Here is a 25,788-nt window from a genome sequence, read left to right as displayed (position 1 = left end):
TACAACTGATGAAACATTTATTTGGAAGAAATGATCTATTGTCCAGGAGAATTTCTTGAAAGGGTAAGCTTCAAAGAGCAGATGTGCCTCAGCAAAACAACATAAACGTGAGAAACAAAACCAGCTCTCTTTAAGACAACTCGCGGATAAAAATAGCCATCAAAATAAAACAAATGCTGACACACAGCTGGTTTGTTTAGTTGAGAACATCAGTGAGGTGTCTGGAATGTCGTGGAGATGCAGGATAATGAATTATGTGGCGTCATTATAAGCCAGATTTTATTGTTTTTAACCAAAAGAACAAATGTAGAGTTTACCCAAAAATGAACATTCGGTCATCATTTACTCACCCTCATGTTGTTCCATACCTGTATGACATTCTTTCATCAAAGATATTTAAAGAAAAACCCTGGTCCATACAATAGAAAATCAATGGGCGAGTAAATAATAATAGAATTCAGTTTTTTGGGTGAACTATGCTTTCAATGTTCAAATGAACCATGAATGGAAAACATTTTACGAGGCTACATCTTTTTCTTTTTCTATGGAGCAATTTACGACGAAACTACATAATTAAAGTGATCACTGCCTGAGTAAATCTCAAGAGTAACAACTGAGTATTGATGTATTAAAATCTGCTCTGACGGGAGCCGTTAACCTAACAGACCCAAATAAATCTAGTCCTGTCAATAATGAACTGTCCTCCAGCGTGGCACCTTCCTGTTTTGAATAAATAGGCAACCATGCATGTCGATGTCCTCCATGCACTCTTATTCCAGGTCCTGCTGTTACATAATTTAATAGTGTGGGCTACAGCGAGTGCACACGCGCAGGAGAACAGTCACATCAGATGCTGCTTCCACTGTTTCTCCCTCAGACGTGGCGGCACTTTTTTGGGCTTATGTTTGAGGGGTGGGTCAGTCGTTGGAGGGGCGGGGCAGCAGGGGCACTGGTGAGGTAGCCTCTATGAGAGCCGGGTTCAGAATGATTGGCAGGGACATCGGGGAGATGCCCACTTGCAGAGGAGAGGCGAGCGGCTGCAGGATGAGTGGAGACTGGCCCAGAGGACGCGGCGGGGACTCAGGAGGACTCGTCTTCGCTGGAGTGGGCATCGGTGGTTTTGAGGGAGGAACTGGAGATGATCTGTCTGTTCCTGCACAGAAGAAATAGAAGAGTTGACCATTTTGACAATAACTCAAAATAATCAAAAGATGATAGACAATATTGTTTATAAAGTTAAAACATTTATAAACGTTTTTAAGATTACAAAATATTTATTTTCAAATAAAAGCTGTTCTTTTGAGTTTTTAATTAATAAGAAAAATCATAGAAAAATGCCAAATATTTCACACACACACACACACACACACGAGGGGCTGTACAAGCCATGATTAATTCTGGCACTCTCACACACTTGCATTCTTCTTTCACATACACACATTTCTACTCTCTCATTCACACACTATACATGTATGAATCTGTGTATGAATATATATACACATTCGATAATGTATGACATTCATCAAAATTGAGATTTATACATCATCTGAAAGCTGAATAAATAAAATAAGCTGTAAAAAAAAAACGTAATATTTATCATTAAAAAAATATGTATATAAATAATTGATATAAATAACACCCATAATAACAAGAACCATTATTGACCATTGAGCACAAATAATAATTTATAATAATTAAGATTTGAGTTCAGAATGATTTCTGAAATGTATAAAACTGAAGACTGGAGTAATTTCAGCTTTGCGTCACAGGAATAAATTACATTTCTTAATATGTTCAAAATTAAAACATTTATTTAAATTTTAATAATATTACACAATATTACTGTATTTTTGATCAAATAAATGCAGCCTCGGCAAGCATTACAGAAATCTTATCAACCCCAAAACCTTTAACCAGTAATGTGAACTATTACCATAGTAAACACTATACCACCCATTCCAATTCAACACCATACCCATGTGTCTAAATAATGCTTATGATCACCGTTGGCACTAGGTGTGGGGATATCCTGAGGAGATGCAGGTCTGCTGTGGATGTTTGGCTCTGCGGGGGCAGCTGGCACTGGTGAGGGGGCTGGCACAGGGGGAGAGGCGGGAGTAACAGCAGCAGGCGGCGGGACAGGCTCCACAGGAACATTACATACAGGTTCTGTACAAAAACAAAAAACAGAAGATATCAGCTAACCAAATCCATATCTACTGTATGTTGTACATGGTTGTGATTAGCTGCTTTTCACTGTCAGGCCAGTGCGAGCCAGGGCGAACAACCAGCAAGGCGGCCAAGGCCAAAATCAAGCTGTGTTTCCACTGTCAGACCAGCACTACTGTAAAACCTGCCTTTAACACGCCTCCCTGAAGAGAATGTCACACAACCTCAGCATTTCACCAGTGAAGGGAAAATGTAGGAAAACTATGTCGCAAAAAACAAACTTTTCAGAAGCGGGCAGTTGGTCTTTACATAAACACTCCAGCATCAATACTTTATATACCAATGATTTACGATTAAAAAAAATTTATTTATTAATTTGTGTCAGGAGTGCACATATGTGAAGCTAAATCCAACAAATATTTATCATTATTTCACATAAAAAGAGAACAGTCACAGCATCTTCAGTAATATCTGTGATGACAGGAATGCACAAAGCAACTCTATTAGGGCTTTTAAGTCCAAAGGCATACGCGCATAACACAACAGAACAATACTGACAAACCCTTATATGTTTACGTCAAATTTCTTTAGAAAGAATGAGCATTAATTGTAATTTTCCACTATGTATGTAATGCGAGGATGTTTGAGTGCCGTCTTCCCTCTGTCATCCTTTCAGAGGGCTGAAAATCCCGGGCTGTTGGCGCTGAGGAAGCCCTGACTAGGCCCGATCAAGCCCCAGAAGTGACTTGCATGCACTAGAACGCTCGCTTCTGGCCTGAAAGTGGAAACGCAGCTATCGGGAGCTCAGTACCTGGAATGACAGCCTGTTTGAAGAGCTCTTCCTTCAGACGGGGCAGGAAACAGTCAATTCTCTCCCAGGTGATTTCCCACAAGTCTGAGTAGCCTGTACGGGAGTCAGCGCTGTGAAAGATCCCTGCTGTGTCCATCACCAGCAGCATGTTCTTCAGAGACTCAGGGATGGCCTCCAGCTGTGCACCAAAGACAAACACGCTCAATTTAAAGAAATTCAAAATTCAACAGTGCTCAGAATTTAATATCTTGTTTTTTTTGGGGGGGGTTTTTGCTGTAAATCTTTGAACATCATTTCTAGGAGTGGGTTATGGCAAAATATCACCAAGTATTCAAGCAAAAAAAAAAAATCTATACACTACACTGCAGCCTTCACTGAATTATCCACCAATTAGATACAAAAGCTCTCCATTCAAGAGCAGTGAAGGGTTTTTTTGTTTTGTTTTTTGTCTTTTGTTGCTTGATTAATATTAAATGACAGATAACAAGTATATTGGGCTGCTGTCACTTTAAGACCTAAAGCACAGATCTAATGTACAAACAGATGACACTCAAAAACAATAAAACAGATACAACAATTTTATCCTTAGATATATCTCACTCCCTTAGCTCATCATAAAATGAGTCCCTGTGACTTCTACACTATTTTCCAAGTCTTCTGCAGTCGATACGATACCTTTGTCTGAGGAACACATTGCAATTTTAATTGTTGTTAATATTATACTTCAGGAACAACATGAGGGTAAAATGATGAGATCATGTTGAGGTCAATACAGGTGATTCTCATACTCATCTGAGAGCATCTTACCAGAAGATCGCTGGAGCCAGCGTGCATGTACTTGTCCATGAAGTCTAAAATGGTGAGCCAGAGGGCGGCAAATGTGGGCAGAGAAAGCAGTGGAGAGAGATGCTGCAGAAACACCTGAGGAGGACAAAAAAAATGTCAATAAATGAAATGAATTCAGATTTAAGTTATTAGGATAAATGAGTCCTATACCAGACCTTAGAAAGCAGTGTACAGGCCCTCATCCTGGTCTCCTCCATGCCTCCCACATCAGCTGGACTGATGTTGTCTAGGAGTTTGGTCAGCAAAGGAAACAGGACCTGAAGACAGACGGACATTACCACCATTTCTCAGTTCTATGTACAGAAGAACCTTTTCCCAAAACTAAATATTCATGTTTAACTAAATAGCCTAGTTCACCTTGTTGAAGCAGGACTCCCACTCCACTGCATCCAGAGTTTGTAGATCGTGTACAAGAAGTGCCCTCTGTAGGTAGGTGAGAGCTTGCATCCGGACTTGCCTCCGTGCATCACAGCACAACCATGCCATCCCTACAAGGCCGAAACACATACATTACAAAGCATCGCTCAGCATCATACATTCAAAAAGACATCAGATAATACAACAAAACCTCAATATTGTAAGCATATGCTTTTTGGCTTGTCTGACCTTGAAGGAGGGGACACCAGCAGCTGGACCACAGTGTTTGAGAATCCGCCTGGATTTTTCTGCCAGCATCCTCTAGATGGTGCTGTTCCTCTGCCCAAGAGCTGTAGATGCCGGCTGCTCGAGTGTGCAGTGTGTGCATCAGGTCTAACAACTATATGGACAAACAGGCTGTTTTAATAATCACTAAACACACACACACATACACTTTGCTTTTCTAACAGACTCAATTTCATCTAATTAATGGAGACAATATAAATTGCAATACAACCACTACTGAGACATGACAGATGTTTTTCACAGATTACCGCTCATGCTCGTTCTAGATCAGATACAGATAAATGATCACAGTAAAGATTGCATTTATATGAATGCATTAGCGAGAGGCCGATTGCATGTGAATTAATTCTACCTGGCAGTGTCTCTCTACTAAAAGTTAAGCAGTGGGTTTTAGTAAATAAGAAATATATGCTAGAACTTTTCAGCTTCTAAGCTATATTATTGAGAAATCACAGAACAGAATGCTACTGAATGTGTCCATGTGATCTGCGCGTGATGAACGAGCTTCTGTCTGTAGCCTGTGTGTGTGTGTGTGTGTGTGTGTGTGTGTGTGTGTTACAGTGCAGCAGCACATTAGATTAGAACGTCAATTAATTTACCTGTACAATAAGCTGTTTAATACATGCATTCTCCCATTCAATTTCAGGCATTCAGATTATATAATCACACGTGTCTTGTAGAGCGCTTTTGTGTTATGCATTTGTCACGTTAACTCTGGAAACGAAGTGTAAATGTTGACTTCAAAGATTTCTTATCCTGTTGCGCAAACTATAGGACCAGCAGCTAATCGACTAGTCTTTGCTGACTCTCAGTTAGATAGCCATTGATACAAATCAGCTGTGCCATTATTTATAAATATTTATTTGTTTTCTGCATTACTTCAATAATAATACAAAAAAATCAATGTTCTAAATCTAATCTTAAAGTAATCAACTAAGAATTAGATGGAGAAGTGAAAAGTAGTCAAGAAAAAAAAGAAAAGAAAATATTCTCACAAAAATAGGCTTGATTTTCTTTAAGCAAAACATTCTCTCTCTCTCTCTCTCTCTCTCTCTCCTATATATATATATATATATATATATATATATATATATATATATATATATGTGTGTGTGTGTGTGTGTGTGTGTGTGTGTGTGTGTGTCCTAAAGACACAGTCCTAGAGGCAAAACATTTTCTAGAAAATCTTAATGCACTGGGAGCTTCTCAGTGAGATTCAGATAAATTTGTATTAATATCTAATAATTAATATCCAATAATCATGCAGTCAATACTTTTATGTCAGTTTCTAAATCTTTACTTGAATACTTCATGCTGCTGTTGAAGACCTAAAAACTACTAATTTATTTCTACATATTACTATTTACTTTCAATTAATGTGGACTTGATTGTGAAATACCTTTAATCATTAATTAACTATACATTTTTAATAATTAACATTTTTAAATAAAGCTCTGCTTGACAGCGTTGTAGTTTTTGCTGTGGTATCAAAACTTAGTAAAGAAATGTGAAATTGTACTGTTATTAGTGTTGAAAACTTACATTTTTGTATTAACTAAACAAATCTCAAAGCACAGCATGAATACAGCTGTAGTGTAGAGTTTTTTTAAATGTGAAATGAGAAAGCCATCCCCCAGAGGAGATCGGCAAGCATGATGATGGACAGATTTAGGAATTAGGGAAAGGGCTGTTATACTTACGTCCAGACTAACCTGAAAAGACACCGTGTGGTAACTGGCCGGCACGCCCTCGTCTTCCTCATCGTCGCTATGGGAACGGGTGGGCCGCTGACTGGACGCTTTGGTTCTCCGTGATGTGCCTTCCTTCTCTCGCGGCTTCTTTCGGAGCCGGCTGGATTTGGAGTCGTATTTGTGGCTCTTTCTCTTCTCGTGGGCGCGGTAGCCTGCGGAGGGCGTGGAAACAATCAACAGAGTGACTAACAAGGGAACTCAAATTAAGTTTTCAAGTGCTCACCGCCCCATTCTCACGACTGTCAAGCTTTTCTCAATGTGACAGCCCAACTTCTCAACCTTTAACTTGTTGATTATCTGAAAAATCTTGGTCAATTTTGGGATTGCAATCAAAAATATTGTGCTCTGTTTTCAGTGAAAGGAGAACAGAGCAGATATCCACCATATCATTATCATGAACTGCGTCCATTAGATGTTCAAAACTCAAAACTTTGATCTGCCGCCCTCAATGTGAGTATATAAGCCCCTGATGACAGCAGGTATCTTCCCATGTAAACAGAGGCCTCTAGCTCATGAAAAGGCCATGCCGATTGGCAGAGCACAGCTACAAAGTGCTGACAGAGTCCTGACTAAGCCTACTGTAGATCGCCGACCACCCTAGATAGAGCAACTGAAAGACAAGAGTGAAGGATAAATAGAGAGGGCACACAAGACAGATGAATTGCCCCCGAGTTAAATGACTCACCAGTGGAGCACAGCTCCAGATACAGCACTAAAGAGCTTACAGGCACTGACACATCCAATTACAAAGACACAGAAGAGAGGCAGACACTCTAATCCCCCAAGGAGTCGAACTTCCAAGATGAAGTTTGAATAAACGCCCTCCAAAAGATTTGTTTGGAATGAAACCCATCCTAAAATGAAATGTGACTTGTACTCTGGCAACACTGAATATTTAGTTAATGTGGCAGCATTCAAACGGGAGCAATGGCTGTGTGTCATGTGGTAATGTGGAGATGATAATTCATATTCATCAGATATTAGTAATATTAGTAATAGCCATTTTACATAACATGCATAAGCAGGGGGCATTTTTACCTTCAGAAGGACATTTTATTTCTAGCTGTATTAATATATACCATCTGTAGTCAAATTCTCTTATTTTAACAACTGAATTAGAAAAATAGGACACTATCGGGCAGTATTGACAAAAGCCATCATTGGACTGCAGTTAAAGTTGCATTAATAATGCTATGAGATGGTATTTTTTAATATGAAACTAAAACCACCATAAAGTGGAAATGAGTTACTGGCTTAATAAGGGAGTCTTTGAATCATTATTTCAATCAATTAGTTTAAAAAGCCTGATCAATTCACAAATGAAGCAAGTGTCTGTCTTTATGAATGGGTCATTGAATCATTCAGTACATCGATTTGTTCAAATAAAGAATTGCAATTGTGCTGATATTTTGTGAAAACAATACTCTTGTGTGACATTGCTTAACTATAACGTGCTATGAATTTAACAAAAACTAATACAGGTGGATTTTTGATCTTGTATCTTGAACTTTTGTGACTTATTCATTTCAGTGGCATTTTACACCCAAAGTCCCAGTTACCGTATTTTTCGACTATAGGTGGCACCTGAGTATAAGTCGCATCAGTCCAAAAATACGTCATGACGAGGAAAAAAAACATATATAAGAAGTCGCACTGGACCATAAGTCGCATTCATTTATAACCAATAGGGGTGTAACGATTCACTCGTTTTCTCGATGCATCGATTACAAACCCTGTCGATTCATATGCATCGATCTTGAAACATGATTTTTGAATCGTAAATCGCCAATCTTGGACAGTAATTGATTCAAAATGCTAAGAATTGAATGAATCGCGATTTCTATAGCGATTCAGTTCTTTCAAAATGTATACACATTAAATTACTACACGCACAAATTAATGGAGACCTTGAAGAGTGTTCGTGAATCGTGCCTCTTATCTGTCCTTCACGCGCTTCACTGTTTACCACCTGAGACTGTCACAGGTTTGCGCTCACGCTTCGTTCGTCTCTGACGCAGCTGACGTGTGATCTATAGGACTCGTGGCCAGTAATTCTAACATGAAGTAGTTTTATTTTTCTGTAGTTTGTCAATGGCTCTCTGCATCTTACCGACGGAGTTACCGGAGCCGTCGACAGCTGTATTTATTGCATGGACGGAGCAGAAATGTAAGTGTCTAAATCATATGCACAGATCCATTTAATGATAAATGTGTTTAAGCAATGCGGATTAACCGAATATACGAAGGAAACTTTAAAAATTAACCACAGCATTAACAACGACCTTGAAATAAGAGTGCGAGATTTAGCTGATAATCAGATGAAAGTAGCGTTTATTTCATTAGCAAACAGACATCTGGCGCGTTTTCTCTCAGAATCATTCGCTGATGGAGAGGGAAAGTTAAATAGAGATGAAGACGTTTTCACACTGAAAGAGAAGCGATCTCGCTCTCCTAGACGTGCCAGGCTATATCTGCAGCTAAACTGAATAAAAGCAGAATGAACTGATGAAAAAAAATAAAAAAACACAAACAATTTATGAATGATGCAGTGCTAATTGACATTTATTACAGTACAGAAACTATAAAGTATATTTTCTATCTTATTCTGTGCAGAAAATGTAAATAATTGCTAATTAAATGTAGCCTAGTATATAAAACAATCATAAAATTGCCATTAGGAAAAAAATATTGATTACAAATGATTGATTATTGTCAGCAGTGTATTTGATTTATTACAGCTAATTAAAAGTAATTAAAAAAGAAGATAATTCCTTGTAAAAAAAAATAAAAAATAATTATAATTATTATTATTACTATTATTAGTATTATAGAGGCTACATAAATAAAATGATTGTATTTGACATTTCTGTCACTTCTGAAATTATGGGTACGCCCCTGGTGTGACAAAATGTTTGCTTATACATAATACTCTTTAAGCTCTTTTTTAAAAACTAGGCTTACATACATTTTTACGAATGCCATGTCACATCATTAAACTAGCATTTAACAAATGGACAAAAGTTTTTTTTTTTTTTCTAACCGTAAATGCTACTGTAATTTGCCCCCCTGACTAAGCATTTAAAGAATTTAGTAGAAGCATTTAAATAATCCTGTGAATGCACTTAAAGAATGCACAATTGAATCATTATAATAGAAACTAATTGAATCGTTCTAAATTAGCAAAAATCATTCTTGCATCGAATCGAAAACCTATGAATCGTAATCGAATCGAATCGCTGCCTTGCCAAAGATTCACAGCCCTAATAACCAAGCACCAAGAGAAAACATTACCGTCTCCAGCCGTGAGAGGGCGCTCTATGCTGCTCAGTGGTAGACTACAGGAGGCTGTAGATGGTAATGTTTTCTGTTGGTTCATTTCTCTCGGTTCATGTCAAATTAATTTTGATAAACAAGTCGCACCTGACTATAAGCTGCAGGACCAGCCAAACTATGAAAAAAAGTGCGACTTATAGTCCGGAAAATACAGTAATTTCTGACACTAAGCACTTTGTTGTATAAGAGATACATACCTCCATTAAGGCTCGCCTCCACAAACACTCGTATGGCTTTAACACAAAGTTCAAAGTTTTCTGGAGTGACATGGGCGGCATCGCGTACGATGAAGGAAAGCGAGTCCACGCACTTGATCAGGGATTTGGTGTCATGCAAACCCATGTCCTGCCCAAGAGTTAAACTGTACTGGTTAACGAGAGGATGGCTCAAAGGTTTTGAAGCTGGGGTCACTGCTGCCTTAGATCCATCCAAATCCTCTTTACCCACCTGCCAAAAACAGAAAAAAAAAATCATATTGGGGACATGTCTATCCAAATCAACATTCATTATAATGATAGGAGACACACTGCCCTTAGTGAGGGCGGATCTGTCTCAAACAGACTTCCTGTCTGGGGTATTATGCAAACACTTACCACTAGCCAGCCTACATCCACATCAGTAGCTGAACGAGGCATTCTGGATCTGCTGTGCTCAGTGTAAACCTCAGAGTCGGACGTATATCCCCGATCAAGACGAACTTCGCTCTCATGATATAAACTCAGTTCGCTATCTGACTGAGCACCTGGAACAATGGGATAACACAAGATAAGCCCATCTGGAAAAGGACTTTAGGCCACACTCGACTGCGTCTTGAGGTGCATTAACCGATAAGATGGTTGGAAATGTGTAGAAATGACTGAATCACCTGCGTCGATGTCTGGGTTGATGTCGGTGACCTGTAGAGCAGCCGGAGGTTTGACCCCAGCCCCGATGCACTCCAAAAGTGTAAAGAGCGTGTACCAGTCGTCAGTGCAGTGGATGTTGGCAGCATTGGTTTTAAGCAGCTCATGCAAGCCATAGGCCACCTCTCGACTGACTCTGATAAGGACGTAAGGTTTCATCATCAACAACAAGCGAAGAGAGAGGAGAACCTGTGCAGGGAGAGGAAGGAAACTGCTTAGCGGTCTGTTTGGTTCACTTCCTGCTCGTCTTCTCACAGTTAAATCCTCCACAACACTAGTCGTTAACATGCATTCATCAGCACTGTAACACAGCCAACTTAATGACACAAAGTGAGAGTTTGCACTGTATGTGTCAACTGTGCGTACCTGTGAGCCTATGTCCTCTCTGCGCAATAAGCGTATGGCGAGTCTGAGCAATCCCACCACTGCTCTCTCCACCAGGAAGCAGCTCTCACTGGCATGGACGCACAACTGGTACAGATGATCCCGTACCGTTTGCCAAACACATGATACTCTGTCCCTGCAAACACACAGACATCTCTGTATAGAAACCTACAAGCTGCCGTATCTTAGTCTGACTACATCGACTAGTAATTCTCAATGACGCAATGCAGCGTGTTAATGAGTGCAGTACCTGTTTTCAAGAATAATTCGCAGCAGCATCTCAAGACAAAAAGCTGAATCTTCTTCATCATACGTTTCCTCATCCGGGGTCACTGAGATTAGAGCCTGGAAACATTAAAGATTACATAACAAACAAACCTTTCGGTAATACTGGAACACGCCAAAAAAAAGAAAAAAAAGAAAAAAGTTTCGTTGTTGTATACACCCAATCTTATTACATAGACCGCACACCTTCATGAGCTCCTGTAAAGACTCCAGTTGAAGAAACTTGCTTTCAGTAATCAGCTTTTCTGGGTCACAGTGCTGACGGGAAGAAAGAAGAAATGAGAGAAAATTCTGTTATTCAGGTAGGCCAGCATATTTTTGGAAATGGAGTAATGATTCAGACTGAGTTTTTAAAGCAATGTCTTTTGTGAGTGAATGTGTGTGCTGCACCTTTATGCAGAGCAGGGCAGCTTGTTTGGCCTCCTGGTTCTCAGTGGAGGGGCCTCGGTGCCCGGACTGTTCACTCAGTGTTAACCAGCTCACAAAACTCAATACAGCTGACTCACCCCTGACAAGAAGTACAATTGTAGAAAAGAAAAGATTAACTTAACTAATTTGTCCAGGACCTTCAGGCACCTCAAAAAGAGCTGGTTTAGATTTACATAAAAAAATCTAATTGAGCTGAAAATGACAAATGACTGTGGTTTAAAAACGTTTCCACAACTGGTCCAGATTTGGGCCTCTTTAGATTTCAATTAATATTCAGATGTCCTGATTAGGCAGATCAAACAGTTCTTTAGAGACATAGTGCATATATATATATATACAGTGTATATGTATTTATATATACACTATACACACACACCCCCGTATAGAGCTGCGACAACTAATCAAAATCGTTTATCATCGATAATGAAAATAATCTATAACGATTCTCATTATCGATTAGTCGGGTATGCCAACAGTGCATGTACATCTGTAGCTGGTCGCATCAAATTACAGCACTGAATAATACATTTCTATGGACAAAATGCATCTACAAGTATTGGAGGAAACAGAATGAACTCCTGCAGGAAAAGTATGTGATTCTTACATCTACATCTACATCTATCTATCTATCTATCTAACTATATATATATATATATATATATATATATATATATATATATATATATATATATATATATATATATATAGACATACACACACACATATATATATATATATATATATATATATATATATATATATACACATATATACATATATACATACATACATATATATATATATATATATATATATATATATATATATATATATATATATATATATATATATATATATGTATATGTATATGTATATTTGTGTATATATATATATATATAAGCTGAAGTACTTTCAAATATAATCTTCAATATACCTGTTTGATGGTGTCTCTTCACGTTGTAAGGAAATCTTCTCATTTGGGTCCAAAAAGTCCTCAACCTTTCAACAAGAAGGTCATACTTTGTCAAAAGTGACAATAGGTGGCACTATTCTCCTAAGTATGCAAGTGTTTGTTAAAAGATTTCAAGTGATATGTTGGCACTCCCATCTCACCTCAACCATGGACTTTGGTAAGAGCTCAGCCCTGAAAAGCTGCAACATGGAGTCCATGATGTTCTTCCATCCCTCTCGTAAAATGTCACCATGCCGATGGGCCAGGCTGAACACGGTCTTGGCAGCAATCTGAGCCTTCCTGTTACTGCCAAACACAGTGGGCAGGTTCTCTACAGACTAAAGACACAAATCCCAGTCAGATCTGACCCTCATGACCTACAGCTGCTGCAGGGAACTGAATGTATCTGGTCAGGATGCTCCAGGTCTTACCTCAGAGCTGAGAGTAGTAAACTTGCAGAGTGAAATGATTAAGTTATCAAAGACATCACTGAAGCCATAATGTGCAGAGATCATGGCACATTTCCTGAAAGAAAGCAAAAGGAGTCATGATAAATTTTCAATTTTTTGCAGAAACAAACCTCTGGCAATCATTAAGCACACTAACGGATTTAAAGGCTCTATGCAAAACCGGTCTACCAATCTACAGGTTTTACCTGAACCCAGCAATGGCTTTCTGAATGATATTGTCATCTAGGCTCTTGTCAAAAACGTAGGAGAGGGCAGCAATGGTGGGTCCCCAGGTCATGGTGAAGAGGTCGCGGTCGTAACTGCTGTCAGGTACATGCAGGAACATCCCTTCAGACGAGGCTCCTCTGTGCAGCAGAACACTCCACACATAGTTCTCCTTCACCAGCCCCGTCTGCTCATCAGGCATCACAATCTCCTCGTTCCTGCAGGACCACATTCATTCATCTCATATGAGCCATTGTTTACATCATTATACACACACACACACACACACACACACACACAATTAAAGACCAGAGACATGAGGTTTATAATAAACATCAGAGCTCAACAAAAATGGCTTTTTAGATGTTTAGATTTGTACTTATATGCACTTGAAATAGGATGCAGTAAATTGATCAAACATGAAAGTAAAGATTTTACATTGTTACAAATTCTTTTTTTTTATTTTTATAAATGCTGTTCTTTTGAACTTTCTCTTTATAAAAGAATCCTAAAAAAAACATGGTTTGTACAAAACAACAGTTTTTAACATTGCTGATCTACAGTTCATTCCTTCTTACATCTGAATGATTTCTGAAGACTGAAGAATGAAGAATGGAGTAATGGCTGATGAAATTCTGCTTTCCAACAGGAAAATTTTACAATATATTATAATCTAAATCAGTTATTTTAAATTGTAATATTTCACAATATTACTGATTTTATTGTACTTTATCAAATATATGCAGCCATGGTGAGCGAAAGATAACTCTTTCAAAAAATCTTTTAAAAGGTAGTGTATAATGTCTTAAAGGCAAATTAGCAGTTAATAAAGTAATATTAGTTTGTAACAATAGTTAGAAATTATATAGCTATAAATTAACCCAAACTCATGCTGACAATGGCATAACTAAGGTTTATCATTTTTAACCCAATCAAATTTGATCTGTCCAAGATTATTACAAAACAAATTCAATTCTGTAAAAACAATAATAATAATAATAATAATAATATATTAAATTAATGCATTTAGCAGACGCTTTTATCCTAAGCGACTTAGAGTGCATTCATACTATCAATTTACATTATATACATATATATTTAACAAGTGTCCAGCGAGTAAGAGAAAATGAAAACTATAAATGAGCACTAAAGGAAATAACTAACTTGATTGCATTGTAGATGTCTTCCAGCATGTCTTGATCAAAGTCATTTCCTCCATTCACACCTTTGAGATTCTTCTTGAATTGCTGGGAAAATAAAACAAAACAACAAACAGGAGGAGGAAACTGATTAAAATGCCTTCATTCCATCCAATTACAGCGACATCCTCCGACTATCACCTTTCAAATCCAATAATTGGTCTGGGTTTATTACTGCTGGTGACACTTAATAGGTGTTAGTGTTAAGCAGGCTGGTCTAAGGCCAACCTCAGCTCAAATAAACACACTGACGTCCGCTGCTGAGTGATGGCGTTAGGCCACTGTTTTACTGCATACTTTCTTAATGGCAGGTAAAGCAAGGGAAACCGGAGCTCCCCCACGAGAGAGGGATCAACAGAAAGAGAAATAAACACAGGAGTAAACACAGGGACTTTCCAGGACTGGAGAGCTGGAGCAGACACACACACACGCTAGCTGACACAGAGACAAGACAGCTGGACACACCGTCTGCCAAAAGCCCAGTCCAGCCTCGTCTCCTGCTGCTCGCCTTTCACATCCCCTCTGTGCTCAGACCGAATACCTGCTGGTTACCATTCCCACTGCTCCTTGTATTCCTTTACAACACCAGTGCTTTTAGCAGGAAGATCTGTGTGATCATCTGTTTAAATGGAGCTGGTGCTAATGCATGGAAAACTCGAGGTGTCCGTGGGCACCAATGAAAAGATGCCATCAGCCACGAATCTGAGAAATTATTCATTTTATTGTCTGTGGTTTCAGCCTATTTTTCGAACCATGAAGGCAAAATTCAAGCATATTTCCATATTTTTTTTCATTTTGATTATTATCATTATAGTAATTCTATACTGATTACTTAATCACAGGAATATATAGTTGATAGTCGTTACTGTTGACTTGATTGCACAGATACTATTTAAACTGATCTGAGCTGGATGATGACATCACTGAACTGCTTTTATGCTTTATTGACACACTATTTTCCTATTTAATGCTGTTCAGATGCTTTGTCACAAGCTGTAGGGTTAAAAGCGCTATATAAATAAAGTTAACTTGACTTTGAATTTTTATCTTATACTAATGTAATATCATTCCTAAACTACACATTAGGGGTGGACGATATTTAAAATATATCGAGATTTTTTTAAACACGATATGGATTTTGACATATCGTATATATCGATATCAGTGTCACATGATCTTTCAGAAATAATTGTAATATGATTTGCTGCTCAAGAAAATTTAACATTATCCATATTTGAAAACGGTTGTGCTTCTTGATATTATTGTGGAAACTGTGATCCAATTTTTTTTCAAAATCCTTTGATGAATAGAAAGTTCAAAAGAATAGCATTTAAAATAGGAATCTTTTATAACATTGTTTTCATAATTCTTTACTGCCTTTTCTGATCCCCAAACATTTAAACAGAGGTGTATATAGATATTTTCACATTTAGGTAATTATAATAAAATCTGACTTTTTATTGGGTCTGTCAGATGTACCAATAGTTTTGTATTGTATCTCTTAACTAGGACTGTCACGTTTCGTTCGAAAATCGATTGCACAACCGATCGGAGCAACCCAAAAAATTCGATTTTAACCAAATATGTACACTATTAATTTTAAAAGAATTAAAAAATATATAGATGTAACAAAACTCACAAACAAACAGAAAAAGAAAAAGAAGAATTCCGAAATTGCAGTAGGCGTTGCGAAAGCTAGACAGAAAATACCCAGCAAATTAACACGCCTGTAGTTTCACGGTTTCAATCGCTGCATCTAGTGTTTTGCAAAGAAAATGGAGGACAACGGCATGATGAATTATGAAAAGGAGCCACCATTGCTAGCTGACAGTGACCCGCTTTTGTGGTGGAAGATTGGCAGTACGAAATATCCCCACCTTGCACAGCTGGCAATGAAGTAGTTGTCCCTGGGACATCAGTGTGGTTGAAGCGCATCTTCTCAATAGCTGGACATATAGTGAATAAAAAACGCTCTGCTCTGGACCCCAAAAATTTTGATCTACTTGTTTACCTGTCCAATAGTTTGTAATGGGTCTAGCCTTTTTGCGCATTTCATTATGCCAGCCTAGTGCCGCCTAGCCTAAGTGTAGGTTACGTTCAATAAAAAACACACATGGCCTGTTCCCAACTTCAAGTAAGTCCATTTAAAGAACAGTTGTTTGAAATGATTAGGTAAATAAATGTGGAGATTTTTTAATTGCCTAAATCATAAATGCAGCCGTGTTGAAGCCTGCAGTAATGTTTTTCATTTATGTTTATCATTTATGTTATGGCAGCAGTCCACTCTGCATATATTTTTTTTCGAGAATGTTGCACTCCTGTTGCTGTTTATTCTGCAAGAAACGTCATGCCAATAAATAAGAAGTATTGCCGACTTGTGCGTTTCCAGTGCTCGCTTTACGTTCGTGCGTTATTTGGCGTTGAAAATGAAAATGTCGTTTTTTTTTTGACATGGAAAATCGATTTTACAATCGATTCAATGAACACTTATGTCTTAAAAATCAAAAATAATTTTTTCACAAAAGTGAAATCCCTACTCTTAACATTGTATCTGTTATACAATTGAGAATCTGAGGACTTCAGTTTTGATACAGCATGACAGAAAAACATGGCTAAGTGTAATATACGACAACCAAGGCAAAAATTGTAAACCTATGATGCAAGTGAAGTTGTTAATAATACATTTGTAAATGTGTGACTGCTGTGGCTGACATCTTTTTTCACATGATCTCATAACTGCATTAAATTGAGGCCACAGATAAGTCAAACACTTTTCTTCTACTGTTAAGTCATAGAGCTGAATCTAATCTCTCAGAGAGGGATTGCATTTGTGGCCCTGAACATGTGAATGACTTTTGGGTGTTCCCGTCATTTACAGGAACATGTGTGGCTTACCTCCAACGTCATGGGGATGTTCTGCTTTCGAACGTTATGGTTGTGCTGATCGGTGTTGAGCATGATGACTGCATAAGCCAGGGCGAAGCCAGCGTCGTTTGACTGGAAGGGATTACCGTTCACTTGCTGCACACAAAAGAACAAAGCCATACAATTGACCGAGAGCACAAGAATAGCATCATTAAATCACCTAATATGTACACTCAACTTTACAAGAGCAGTTTGAAGATCATTCAGCACTAGAAAAATATAAAACGGCACAGTAATTCCTACGGGATCTCCTACTAGTGTAAATGTCAGACACCGAATCCATTCCAGTTTCGCTACATTGCTGCCTCAGGGAGGACACAACCCCCATGTCTGTGTGGCATAATCACATGAGCTCATTCGTAGCGACTGAGAATGGCGCCTAAGAAAAGACATTTCCACAAATACTTTCCAGGTCGCACACAGAGAGCCGGCTTTAAAATGCAGTAAGTGAGCATGTTCGAAATGTCCTCGGATCGCCTGCGCTGCTTTCTGCAGGCCAGATGGATGTCTCTCACTTCCCAGTGCAACATTTTCCTCTTCCCCGATTACCTGTGTGACTAATGACCCTGTCCTTGATCCTGCGCGAACCGCTGATCCACGGTCCCTAATTATCTGATGATGGGGCCAGTTGGTGGCCAGGATTGCCTTGGAGTGTGGTAATGGAAGAACTGTAAGAATGCTCATGTCTGACTGCAGCGAACCTACAGTCTATTTAAAGAGTATATGTGTGTGTTCCCGCTCCAGTGTATATATATTCATGTCAGTCCTTGCCAGTCCGTGCCTGTGTGTGTGTGTGTGTGTGGCAGCTGACTTACTTGCCAGTTGTCGGTGAAGGTTTCCAAGAGCCGATGAATGACAGGCGCTTCGCCAGGAAGACGGAATGCCTCCAGATACAAGCGCAGCGCCTCGTCTATGCGCAGGCCCTGGAAGGTGAATGTGCTGAGGAAGAGAAAGAGATGGCCTTAACGTAAGGTATAATTACCTCAAACTCCATATTGACAGTCACTTTGAGCCAGATAGTAATCATAAGTGAGAATAACATCCAATTTTCAGGTATTAGACTCAAACAAGTTGATGTTGACGAATGTTAACACCACAACCATTTCAACTACTTTAGTTAATGCTCCTACTGACTCACCTTAACCCTGTAATAACTAGTTGTTATTCTATTTTTTAGGACCATAAAGTGTTTTTAAAACATTTGTATTTACACAGAGATATATACACTTACAATGTTACCATAAGTCTAAATTAAATCTGTTCATCACATTAAAAGATCTGATCAGAAGACCTGGATTGAACTGCTTGACTCATATGGTTCAAGTTTAAGTTGTCTTTATGAACTTTTTGAAGCTTGAAAATGTGGTTGCATGGACTTTCAGTGGAGATACAGACATTTCTAAAGTTTCATTACTAATACCTTCATTTGCACAATTTAGTGCAATTATGAGATCATTAATTTATAGCAGTTGTTGTGGCATTTTGTGTTTCCTTTGTGGCATTATTGTTTTTATTGTTTTTATTTTTATTTTAGATTTCCTGGAAAGCACTTTGGTTCACTTTGAGTGTTGTAAAGGGCTGTATAAATAAAGGTTGATTGATTGATTGATTTGATTTGTATTTTGAAGATATCTGTGTTTTTGTTTTTTGAGGGTGAGTTTTTTGGTGAACTATAACTTTAAATAAATCATCCATGAGATATTTTCAGTGGTTATTCTCAATACTGTAATAGAGTACTTATTCCACATTTTATTCCACATTATATTTTTTGTATTTTGCTCCAGAAATGGGAGCAAAATACTTTTTTTCTTAAAAGTAATCCTAAAATGGGTTGCACTGCTTTCAAACAGAATATTCTTTTTTTTTTTCTTCAGGTGTGAAATATGACCTTAACATTTCTTCACTATTTTCATAAGATTTAACCAAAACATCTCCCAACTAATGCTCTGACGCTCGTACCAAAAAAAAAATGCAATAAAAAGGAGGTTTACTTGACAAAACTGTCGAGCAGGTCAGTGTTCCTGCGGTCACTGATAAACTCTCCGATCATCTTCTTGTCCAGCCGGGGGTTTTCTCTCAGCCACTGGGCCACTTCATTATTGTCCATGGGGCTGCTGAGCAGGCCTTTCTCCTGCAGGATCTGAATGCCCTTCTTGGGCTTCTGATTGAACTGCTCTGTGCCCGTGATAAGAAGCTTTGAATATAAAGGGGGAAAATTTTCATTTCAATACAAATTTAAAAGGTCTTAATAATCATGAATGTGAAAAGCAAATAACTGCACATGAACGGCTCACCTTCTTCTTGCTCTTGATCTCTAAAAGTTCCTGAGAGTCTGGAAGACAGCTGGTGAAACGGTGAGGCTTCTTCAAGCTCTTCTTCTCTGCTGGAAGACAAAGCAGCATTTGAATATTCTAAATCCCCGAAGGTTTATTGCAAATCAGTAGGTATTTTGTCTTTGTGCATTTAACAGTCAAAGTACCTGTGTCTGCCTCCTCCTGATCCTGTCTACCGAATCTCATCTTCTCTGCCATCAGATGACCGCTGGTGGGAGGACATGCAGTCCTGGTCTCTGACACCACAGCGTTCTGTCCATTACAACTGGGTGCATATTTGCCGGCCTCTGTATGTAGTGAACGAAAGACGACGAGGTCATTATTATGAGAAACAAGATCCTTAACTGTAGTTTAATTAGTTTTCTTCATTCTGTCTGCCATCCTGGGACTCTTGATCCTGCCCACCTGTTGTTGAATCAGTGATTGTAATGACCGAACCGTCTCCTCCTACTGTCGTGGATTCTGATTGGTCCTGCTGTGCAGCGCTGTTGAGCACTTTGGCCTGACAATGAGCCTCTGTGCTGTCGATCACTGTCAGCAGGGCTTCGAGTGACAGGAGATGGGTTGTGTAGAGCTGCCCGGACACTGGAAAGGCATTCTGCAGAACAAACACACAATTAATCAACATCACTGCATAATAATGTCAGAACCCTTCAGGAATTTCTATTTGAGGTAAAACCTGTCCTGTAAAAATAATAAAGGCAATAAAGACAAATAAAAAAATGACAGTGTAGTGTTTTTTGCTGAAGCGTGTGGACTAATGCTTGTAAAAATGTGCTGATAATCATCAGCCGAATGATGCAGTTTACATATGAGTATCTGAAAAGCCAGAATTTTTTTTACATAAAATTGTAGTTTCTATTATATTAACACAGATTTTACTGAACCAAGCGTATTTCCACAGTTAATGCATTTTCAGTCCATTATAAAGTATATAAAATATTTATTAAAGGGTAAATTAATTTAGCTTTGCAGATCCATTTCTGTCGCATTAGTCCCTGCTAGCTGGACATCTGCAACTGGAGTGGCTCACCTTAGAGAGCAGTTTGGTGAGGTCCTCAAACAGGTTGGAGCAGTAAAAGTCACAGTCATAATTTATGTAGAGCTCTGTGACAAAGCTGGGGATTCTCCAGAGCTGTACGATGGCCTCCAGAGCCATCTCCTTCATCTCATAGGCCATTTTAGGGTTCTCTGAGGTAATGATGTCCATTAGCTTCTTCAGGTACATCTATGGAGACATACGAAGAATGGCTTCCTAAATCTGAGAGGGCTTATATCTCACCACAGAAAGATCATCATTCAGTCACGTACCTCAAGCTGAAACTTGAGATGTTCTCGCATGCTTTCAAAGAGAAGAAAGCACACGCGTATGGAGGCAGCATACAGGTTCATTCGTTCCACACCTAACAACTACAAAAGATACACACAGAGAATATTTATTACGGCTGAAAACATCTGAGAAACACATAAGTTTGATTAGAGAAGAAGGAAGTTTCACCTGTGTGAGGTGCCTACAGAGCTCGTCTTTGACAAGACAGAGCAATGACTGATAGGGAGCGATGTGTGCCGCTTCTAGGGCCACGTTCAACAGCTGGAGGCCCATGTGAATCATCACATCGGAGTTATGGCGGTCATGTGGGTTGGTGAGAGAGATGAGGAACCGGAAGAGCTCTCTTAGGCACGGGAGACCGTATGGGATTAGAGCAGCACCTGAAGTAACACAATGGTACGAACTGGTGTGAAGTCGTTTTGACATCCCATCTTCTGACGGAAATTCTGGACACTCTATTTCTCTTACCCTCTTTCTGGGTGGACTGTGTAAAGCGCACTCCCCTGGGGTTCACATAGTCCATGTCGTGGACCGATGGCGAATCCGACTGGTCAGCCAGCAAGTCTCGGTCTCCCAGGACTTCAGGAATGGACTCCACTGAAGCAGACTGGGCACGCTCCACCTCCCTGCCCTCAGACTGATGACACAGAACACAATCCCATCAAGCTCTGAACACGTGCACTTGGAGAGTTTATTGACGGTCTGAGGGATACCTGTGACTCCAGTCTGCCGGGCTGTGCGGAGGGTGACACAGGAGTGGTGGCCGTTGAGCTGCTCTGCTCCAGGTCTGTGAGATCTTCCTTTGAGGTGGTTTTAGAGCCGGTGTCTAAGCCACTGTCAGCGGTGGGGCTGGAGATGGAGGAAGATGCACTGTCAGAACCAGGAAGAGAAGAAGAACCTCCACTGTGCTGCTCTATGAAAGGAACTCCACCTGAAACGGACACACTGGGATGAGGACAGGGTGCCAGGACATGCTTTTCTTCTTAACATCAAAACAGGATGATATACTGATTGCTCATAGGACGATTATGATGGCAAAATACACTTTACACAAAATACATTTTAGTGAAGGAATTCACAATTCTTTCTTGTTTCAAGCCTTGCAAATAAGAACGTACTAACAGAGATATTTTAAGTTCGAAACCAATACAAATATTACCGTCTCCAGCCCCCAGAGGGCGCTCTATGCTGCTCAGTGCTCCTGTAGTCTACACTGAAGACATAGAGCGCCCTCTCGCGGCTGTAGACGGTAATGTTTTCTCTTGGATCTTGGTTCTAAATGCATGTGACTTATAGTCCAGATCGACTTATATATGTTTTTTTCCTCATCATTACGTATTTTTTGACTGATGCGACTTATACTTAGGTGCGACTTATAGTCCGAAAAATACTGTACACTAATACAAAAGTTTAGGATCATCAAGAGTTTTTTTTTTTTTTTTTAAGGAATTAATCTTTTTATTAAGCACGAATGCATTAAATTGGCCAAAAGTGCAAGTTAAGACATCAAATGTTACAAAAGATCTTGGTAACACTTTACAATAAAGTCCCATTTGTTAACAGTAGTATTGCATTAACTAACATTAACAATTATCAAGACATTTGTTACTGTATTTTTTTTTTTAATCTTCTTTAATGTTATTTAATAAAAATACAGCTGTTCATTGTTAGTTCGTGTTAGCTCAGTTCCATTAAATAACAGAACTTTTGAGTTTAATAAATGAGATGAACTAAGATTAAAAACACAAATTGAATCTAATTGACTTATGTTGTATACCTGAAAGGTTGTTGGTGAGGGTACTGGACTGGCCGGGATCCATCTGTCCTGAGGGACTGTGTACCATGTGACGAGGGGGGCGGGGAGAACGCTTCTGTTTCTTCCACTTGGACGACTCACTCATTCCCCCGGCTCTCATCTTTAGCTTCAAAACAAACACAGACTGTTAATTCAAGCCAAATGCTGCAGTTCACTGCACAAAGAACGACGCAGGAGAGCAAGACTAAAACAAAATCTCATGACACCTCAAATTGCCATAAAAAAAGAACGCCTCCACTCAAAAAGATGCATACACACACACAGACACACATATTGTCTCGTCATTTTGTAAAAAAAAACAAAAAAAAACTTAGGGTCTATACGTATGCTGAGATGATTTTGTTGACTTTTCTCAGTATATAAACATCTGAAGTCAGCAAAACTAATGTGATTTACAGAATGTTATTATCTGTGTAGTTATAAGAAGCAAAAACATATTTAATTATTCTGGAACCAGTTACTTAATCACATTTACGTTTCTATTATTTTTAAAGAAGCATCTATGACATCTATATATAACTTGTTTTTTCCCCTTCTCCTGAATACGTAACAAGCCTCCACAAGCTTTCATTCTTGTGGTTGCCAGATGTCAGGAGTTTAAATGCCCAAATCAGAGCTTTTCTCTTAAATGGATAGATTTTCTGCCCAGGGTTTTGCTGAATCTTTCCAAGCTGGCACCCATGCACACATGCTCTCTCCACACTGGGTGCTGAACGAATGCACTTTACACAACATTTGTGCCACAACATAACGTGTGTTGTTTTTAACAGGAAAAAAGTTAACAATTTGGAACTATTGTAATTAACAAAAGGAATTGAACTGCTTTTTAGAAACCCCTCCTGAAGATCATACAGTCCTCATAATGCAGAGAGTGTCAATGTACAGTATATGAATATAATAAATCAGCAAACTACAGAAAGTTCAATTTATTCTCTTGATTTATGCTTATGTGAAGTTACAATAATTCTAATGAGAATTCAGATGAGAATGATTAGCTTTTTTGACCAAAATAATCATCATCATCATCATGAACCATGAAGGATAAACTTAGTAAAAAAACATCTCCCCTACGGAGAAAAAGAATGGGATTATTACTTCCACAACCAGATTACTGCACTCTGTAATGGTGCAGGAAACTGTGCGTAGTATCGAAAAAAAATTATATGGATTAGCAGAAGAATCTCTTTAAATGTATTCATTAAAATACATAACTGAAACAGCATCACAAAATAACCATCTAATGCTTGTCTCAGCTTGTCTCACTAGTTTTCCAAAAGAAAAAAAGAAAAAAAAACTGTATTCAGTGAATTCTAACATCAACATGAAACCAAAAATAGAACAAAGCACTTCAATCTGGACCTGTTATACTGTCAAAACACTGGCATATGTTAAAGAAATGGGGGTTGTACAAGCGAGTCTGATCGGTGACGATCTTTTCTTCCTTACCTGCACTCGTTTGTTTTTCCATAAGATATTGTAAGCCTCAGGAGAGAAGGGGCAGGCCTGGGATTAGTGATGGACATGTCCCAAGCTCAGAGGGAGACGCATGACATGGGAACACATACTGTATACCTTCATGCTTAGGATGTACATGGAAGAAATCTACACGCATACCTGGACGACATCCATGCACTCACATTCACTATCAGGAACTCAATAACACACCCATTCAACGACATTAACCCGAGGCAACGGGGAGAGAATAGCACCTCAGCATACGATGCAAACAATCATGTGTTAATTGGGGAGAATAACCAAGGATAAAGATAATGGGTGCAATAAACAGAACAGGAACACACAAAGCATGCAAAATGGCAGTCAAATGGAATTTTCTGGTCTTTAAAGAATAAAAAATAAGGCCCATTCGAATGAAAATATATATTTAAATATAAAAAGTAGCATTCAAATGAAACTATGAAGCAAAATGAAAATAAAAGCGATGTGGTTTCCCCTCGAATCAATGTATTTGCATAAAGTATAAAGCTGGACCTAACCTACACACATATGTTACACTGTTTACCCATGACTGTTCATCAAATATTCCTTCTTTAGAATGAGACGCAACTCTAAATTAACTTTATACTCATTAAGTATGATTTGCAAACACTAATATTTCCATATTGATATTTTGTGTTATTTTGATTATTGAACATGATGAAATTGCATGCTACAGTTGTTGTCAAAATAGTTTCAATTGTACTAAACCTTCAATATCTCTTTAAAAAAAGATGATGAGAATTCATTTTTGGTGCTATGACAAATGCTTGCCACCATGCGTTCAAATATAAAGCCATGCGTCCCGGTGTACTTAAATGCACTAGCTGAAACCCAATAAAAACTGCTGTTTTAATGCATGTAAATGTGCTATAGCCTCTCTAAGCCCGTCTGATTGGTGTTTCTAGGCTGATCTGCATGAATAAAATCCTGTGTGTCCAGAATACAGCTTGGGATCTGCGAGTTGGAACAGGCAAATGGACAAATGATGAACTCGACATCAACAACCAGGTATGAAAAGAGAGTCTTTGATCCCTAAATAATTGAGATGAAAAGGAGCAAACGTCTTTCTAAATACAGAACCAACTGGCTGCAAATCAAAGTTAGCTCTCACTAGACACTATTTTCCATCTCCTAACCACACACACAGGTATAATAATTATGCAACAGCAACTGACCTCACTTATGGGTATGGAGACCTCTACCTAGCAAAGATCATGAAATAAATGAGAAATGAAGAAGGCAGATGGTAAACGGGTGTAAAGGGTCTGGAGGGAGAATGAAGATCTAGGGAGGATTTTATATTTACCTTCTTCATGTTAGTGCCCACATAACTCTTGGCCTCCTCTTTGAACTGTGGCAATCTGCAAAACAAATATTACAAAGAGTTACCGGATGCATTAATGGCAACACTTTCTATGAGTGTTGTTCAAATTTTTGAACAACTACTAGCACAAAAACAGAACCATGATCAGTGTAAGTGGCCCAGCCG

At 38.6% G+C, this 25,788-nt stretch overlaps 1 protein-coding gene across 6 annotated transcripts in view; it reads right to left on the bottom strand.

Annotated features, from left to right (window-relative positions):
* The window catches only part of LOC113112978 (Golgi-specific brefeldin A-resistance guanine nucleotide exchange factor 1-like), a 76,429-nt gene continuing 50,641 nt past the window's right edge, over positions 1–25,788 (bottom strand). For 2 of the 6 annotated variants that reach the window (XM_026279006.1, XM_026279002.1), the window contains exons 8-41: positions 25,606–25,660; positions 24,249–24,284; positions 22,764–22,908; positions 21,700–21,917; positions 21,455–21,623; positions 21,155–21,366; positions 20,968–21,066; positions 20,690–20,884; positions 20,062–20,254; positions 19,803–19,943; positions 19,618–19,706; positions 19,315–19,517; positions 18,139–18,262; positions 17,294–17,419; positions 14,364–14,446; positions 13,181–13,417; positions 12,957–13,050; positions 12,687–12,863; positions 12,508–12,572; positions 11,535–11,652; positions 11,331–11,402; positions 11,110–11,204; positions 10,842–10,995; positions 10,439–10,664; positions 10,167–10,315; positions 9,771–10,020; positions 6,190–6,392; positions 4,433–4,583; positions 4,184–4,314; positions 3,982–4,083; positions 3,788–3,901; positions 2,981–3,158; positions 2,005–2,169; positions 1–1,153 (exon numbers count right to left, since the gene is read on the bottom strand). In XM_026279006.1, the coding sequence (XP_026134791.1) occupies positions 918–1,153; positions 2,005–2,169; positions 2,981–3,158; positions 3,788–3,901; positions 3,982–4,083; positions 4,184–4,314; positions 4,433–4,583; positions 6,190–6,392; positions 9,771–10,020; positions 10,167–10,315; positions 10,439–10,664; positions 10,842–10,995; positions 11,110–11,204; positions 11,331–11,402; positions 11,535–11,652; positions 12,508–12,572; positions 12,687–12,863; positions 12,957–13,050; positions 13,181–13,417; positions 14,364–14,446; positions 17,294–17,419; positions 18,139–18,262; positions 19,315–19,517; positions 19,618–19,706; positions 19,803–19,943; positions 20,062–20,254; positions 20,690–20,884; positions 20,968–21,066; positions 21,155–21,366; positions 21,455–21,623; positions 21,700–21,917; positions 22,764–22,908; positions 24,249–24,284; positions 25,606–25,660 (5,005 nt within the window). In that variant the 3' untranslated portion in view covers positions 1–917. The remainder of the gene's footprint in view (positions 1,154–2,004; positions 2,170–2,980; positions 3,159–3,787; positions 3,902–3,981; positions 4,084–4,183; positions 4,315–4,432; positions 4,584–6,189; positions 6,393–9,770; positions 10,021–10,166; positions 10,316–10,438; positions 10,665–10,841; positions 10,996–11,109; positions 11,205–11,330; positions 11,403–11,534; positions 11,653–12,507; positions 12,573–12,686; positions 12,864–12,956; positions 13,051–13,180; positions 13,418–14,363; positions 14,447–17,293; positions 17,420–18,138; positions 18,263–19,314; positions 19,518–19,617; positions 19,707–19,802; positions 19,944–20,061; positions 20,255–20,689; positions 20,885–20,967; positions 21,067–21,154; positions 21,367–21,454; positions 21,624–21,699; positions 21,918–22,763; positions 22,909–24,248; positions 24,285–25,605; positions 25,661–25,788) is intronic. The other 4 variants (XM_026279003.1, XM_026279004.1, XM_026279005.1 and 1 more) reach the window with 4 other exon arrangements.

The sequence above is a fragment of the Carassius auratus genome, chromosome 13 (assembly GCF_003368295.1).
Source record: "Carassius auratus strain Wakin chromosome 13, ASM336829v1, whole genome shotgun sequence".
NCBI classification, from domain to species: Eukaryota; Metazoa; Chordata; class Actinopteri; order Cypriniformes; family Cyprinidae; genus Carassius; species Carassius auratus.
This window is presented reverse-complemented; position numbering and strand designations above follow the sequence as displayed.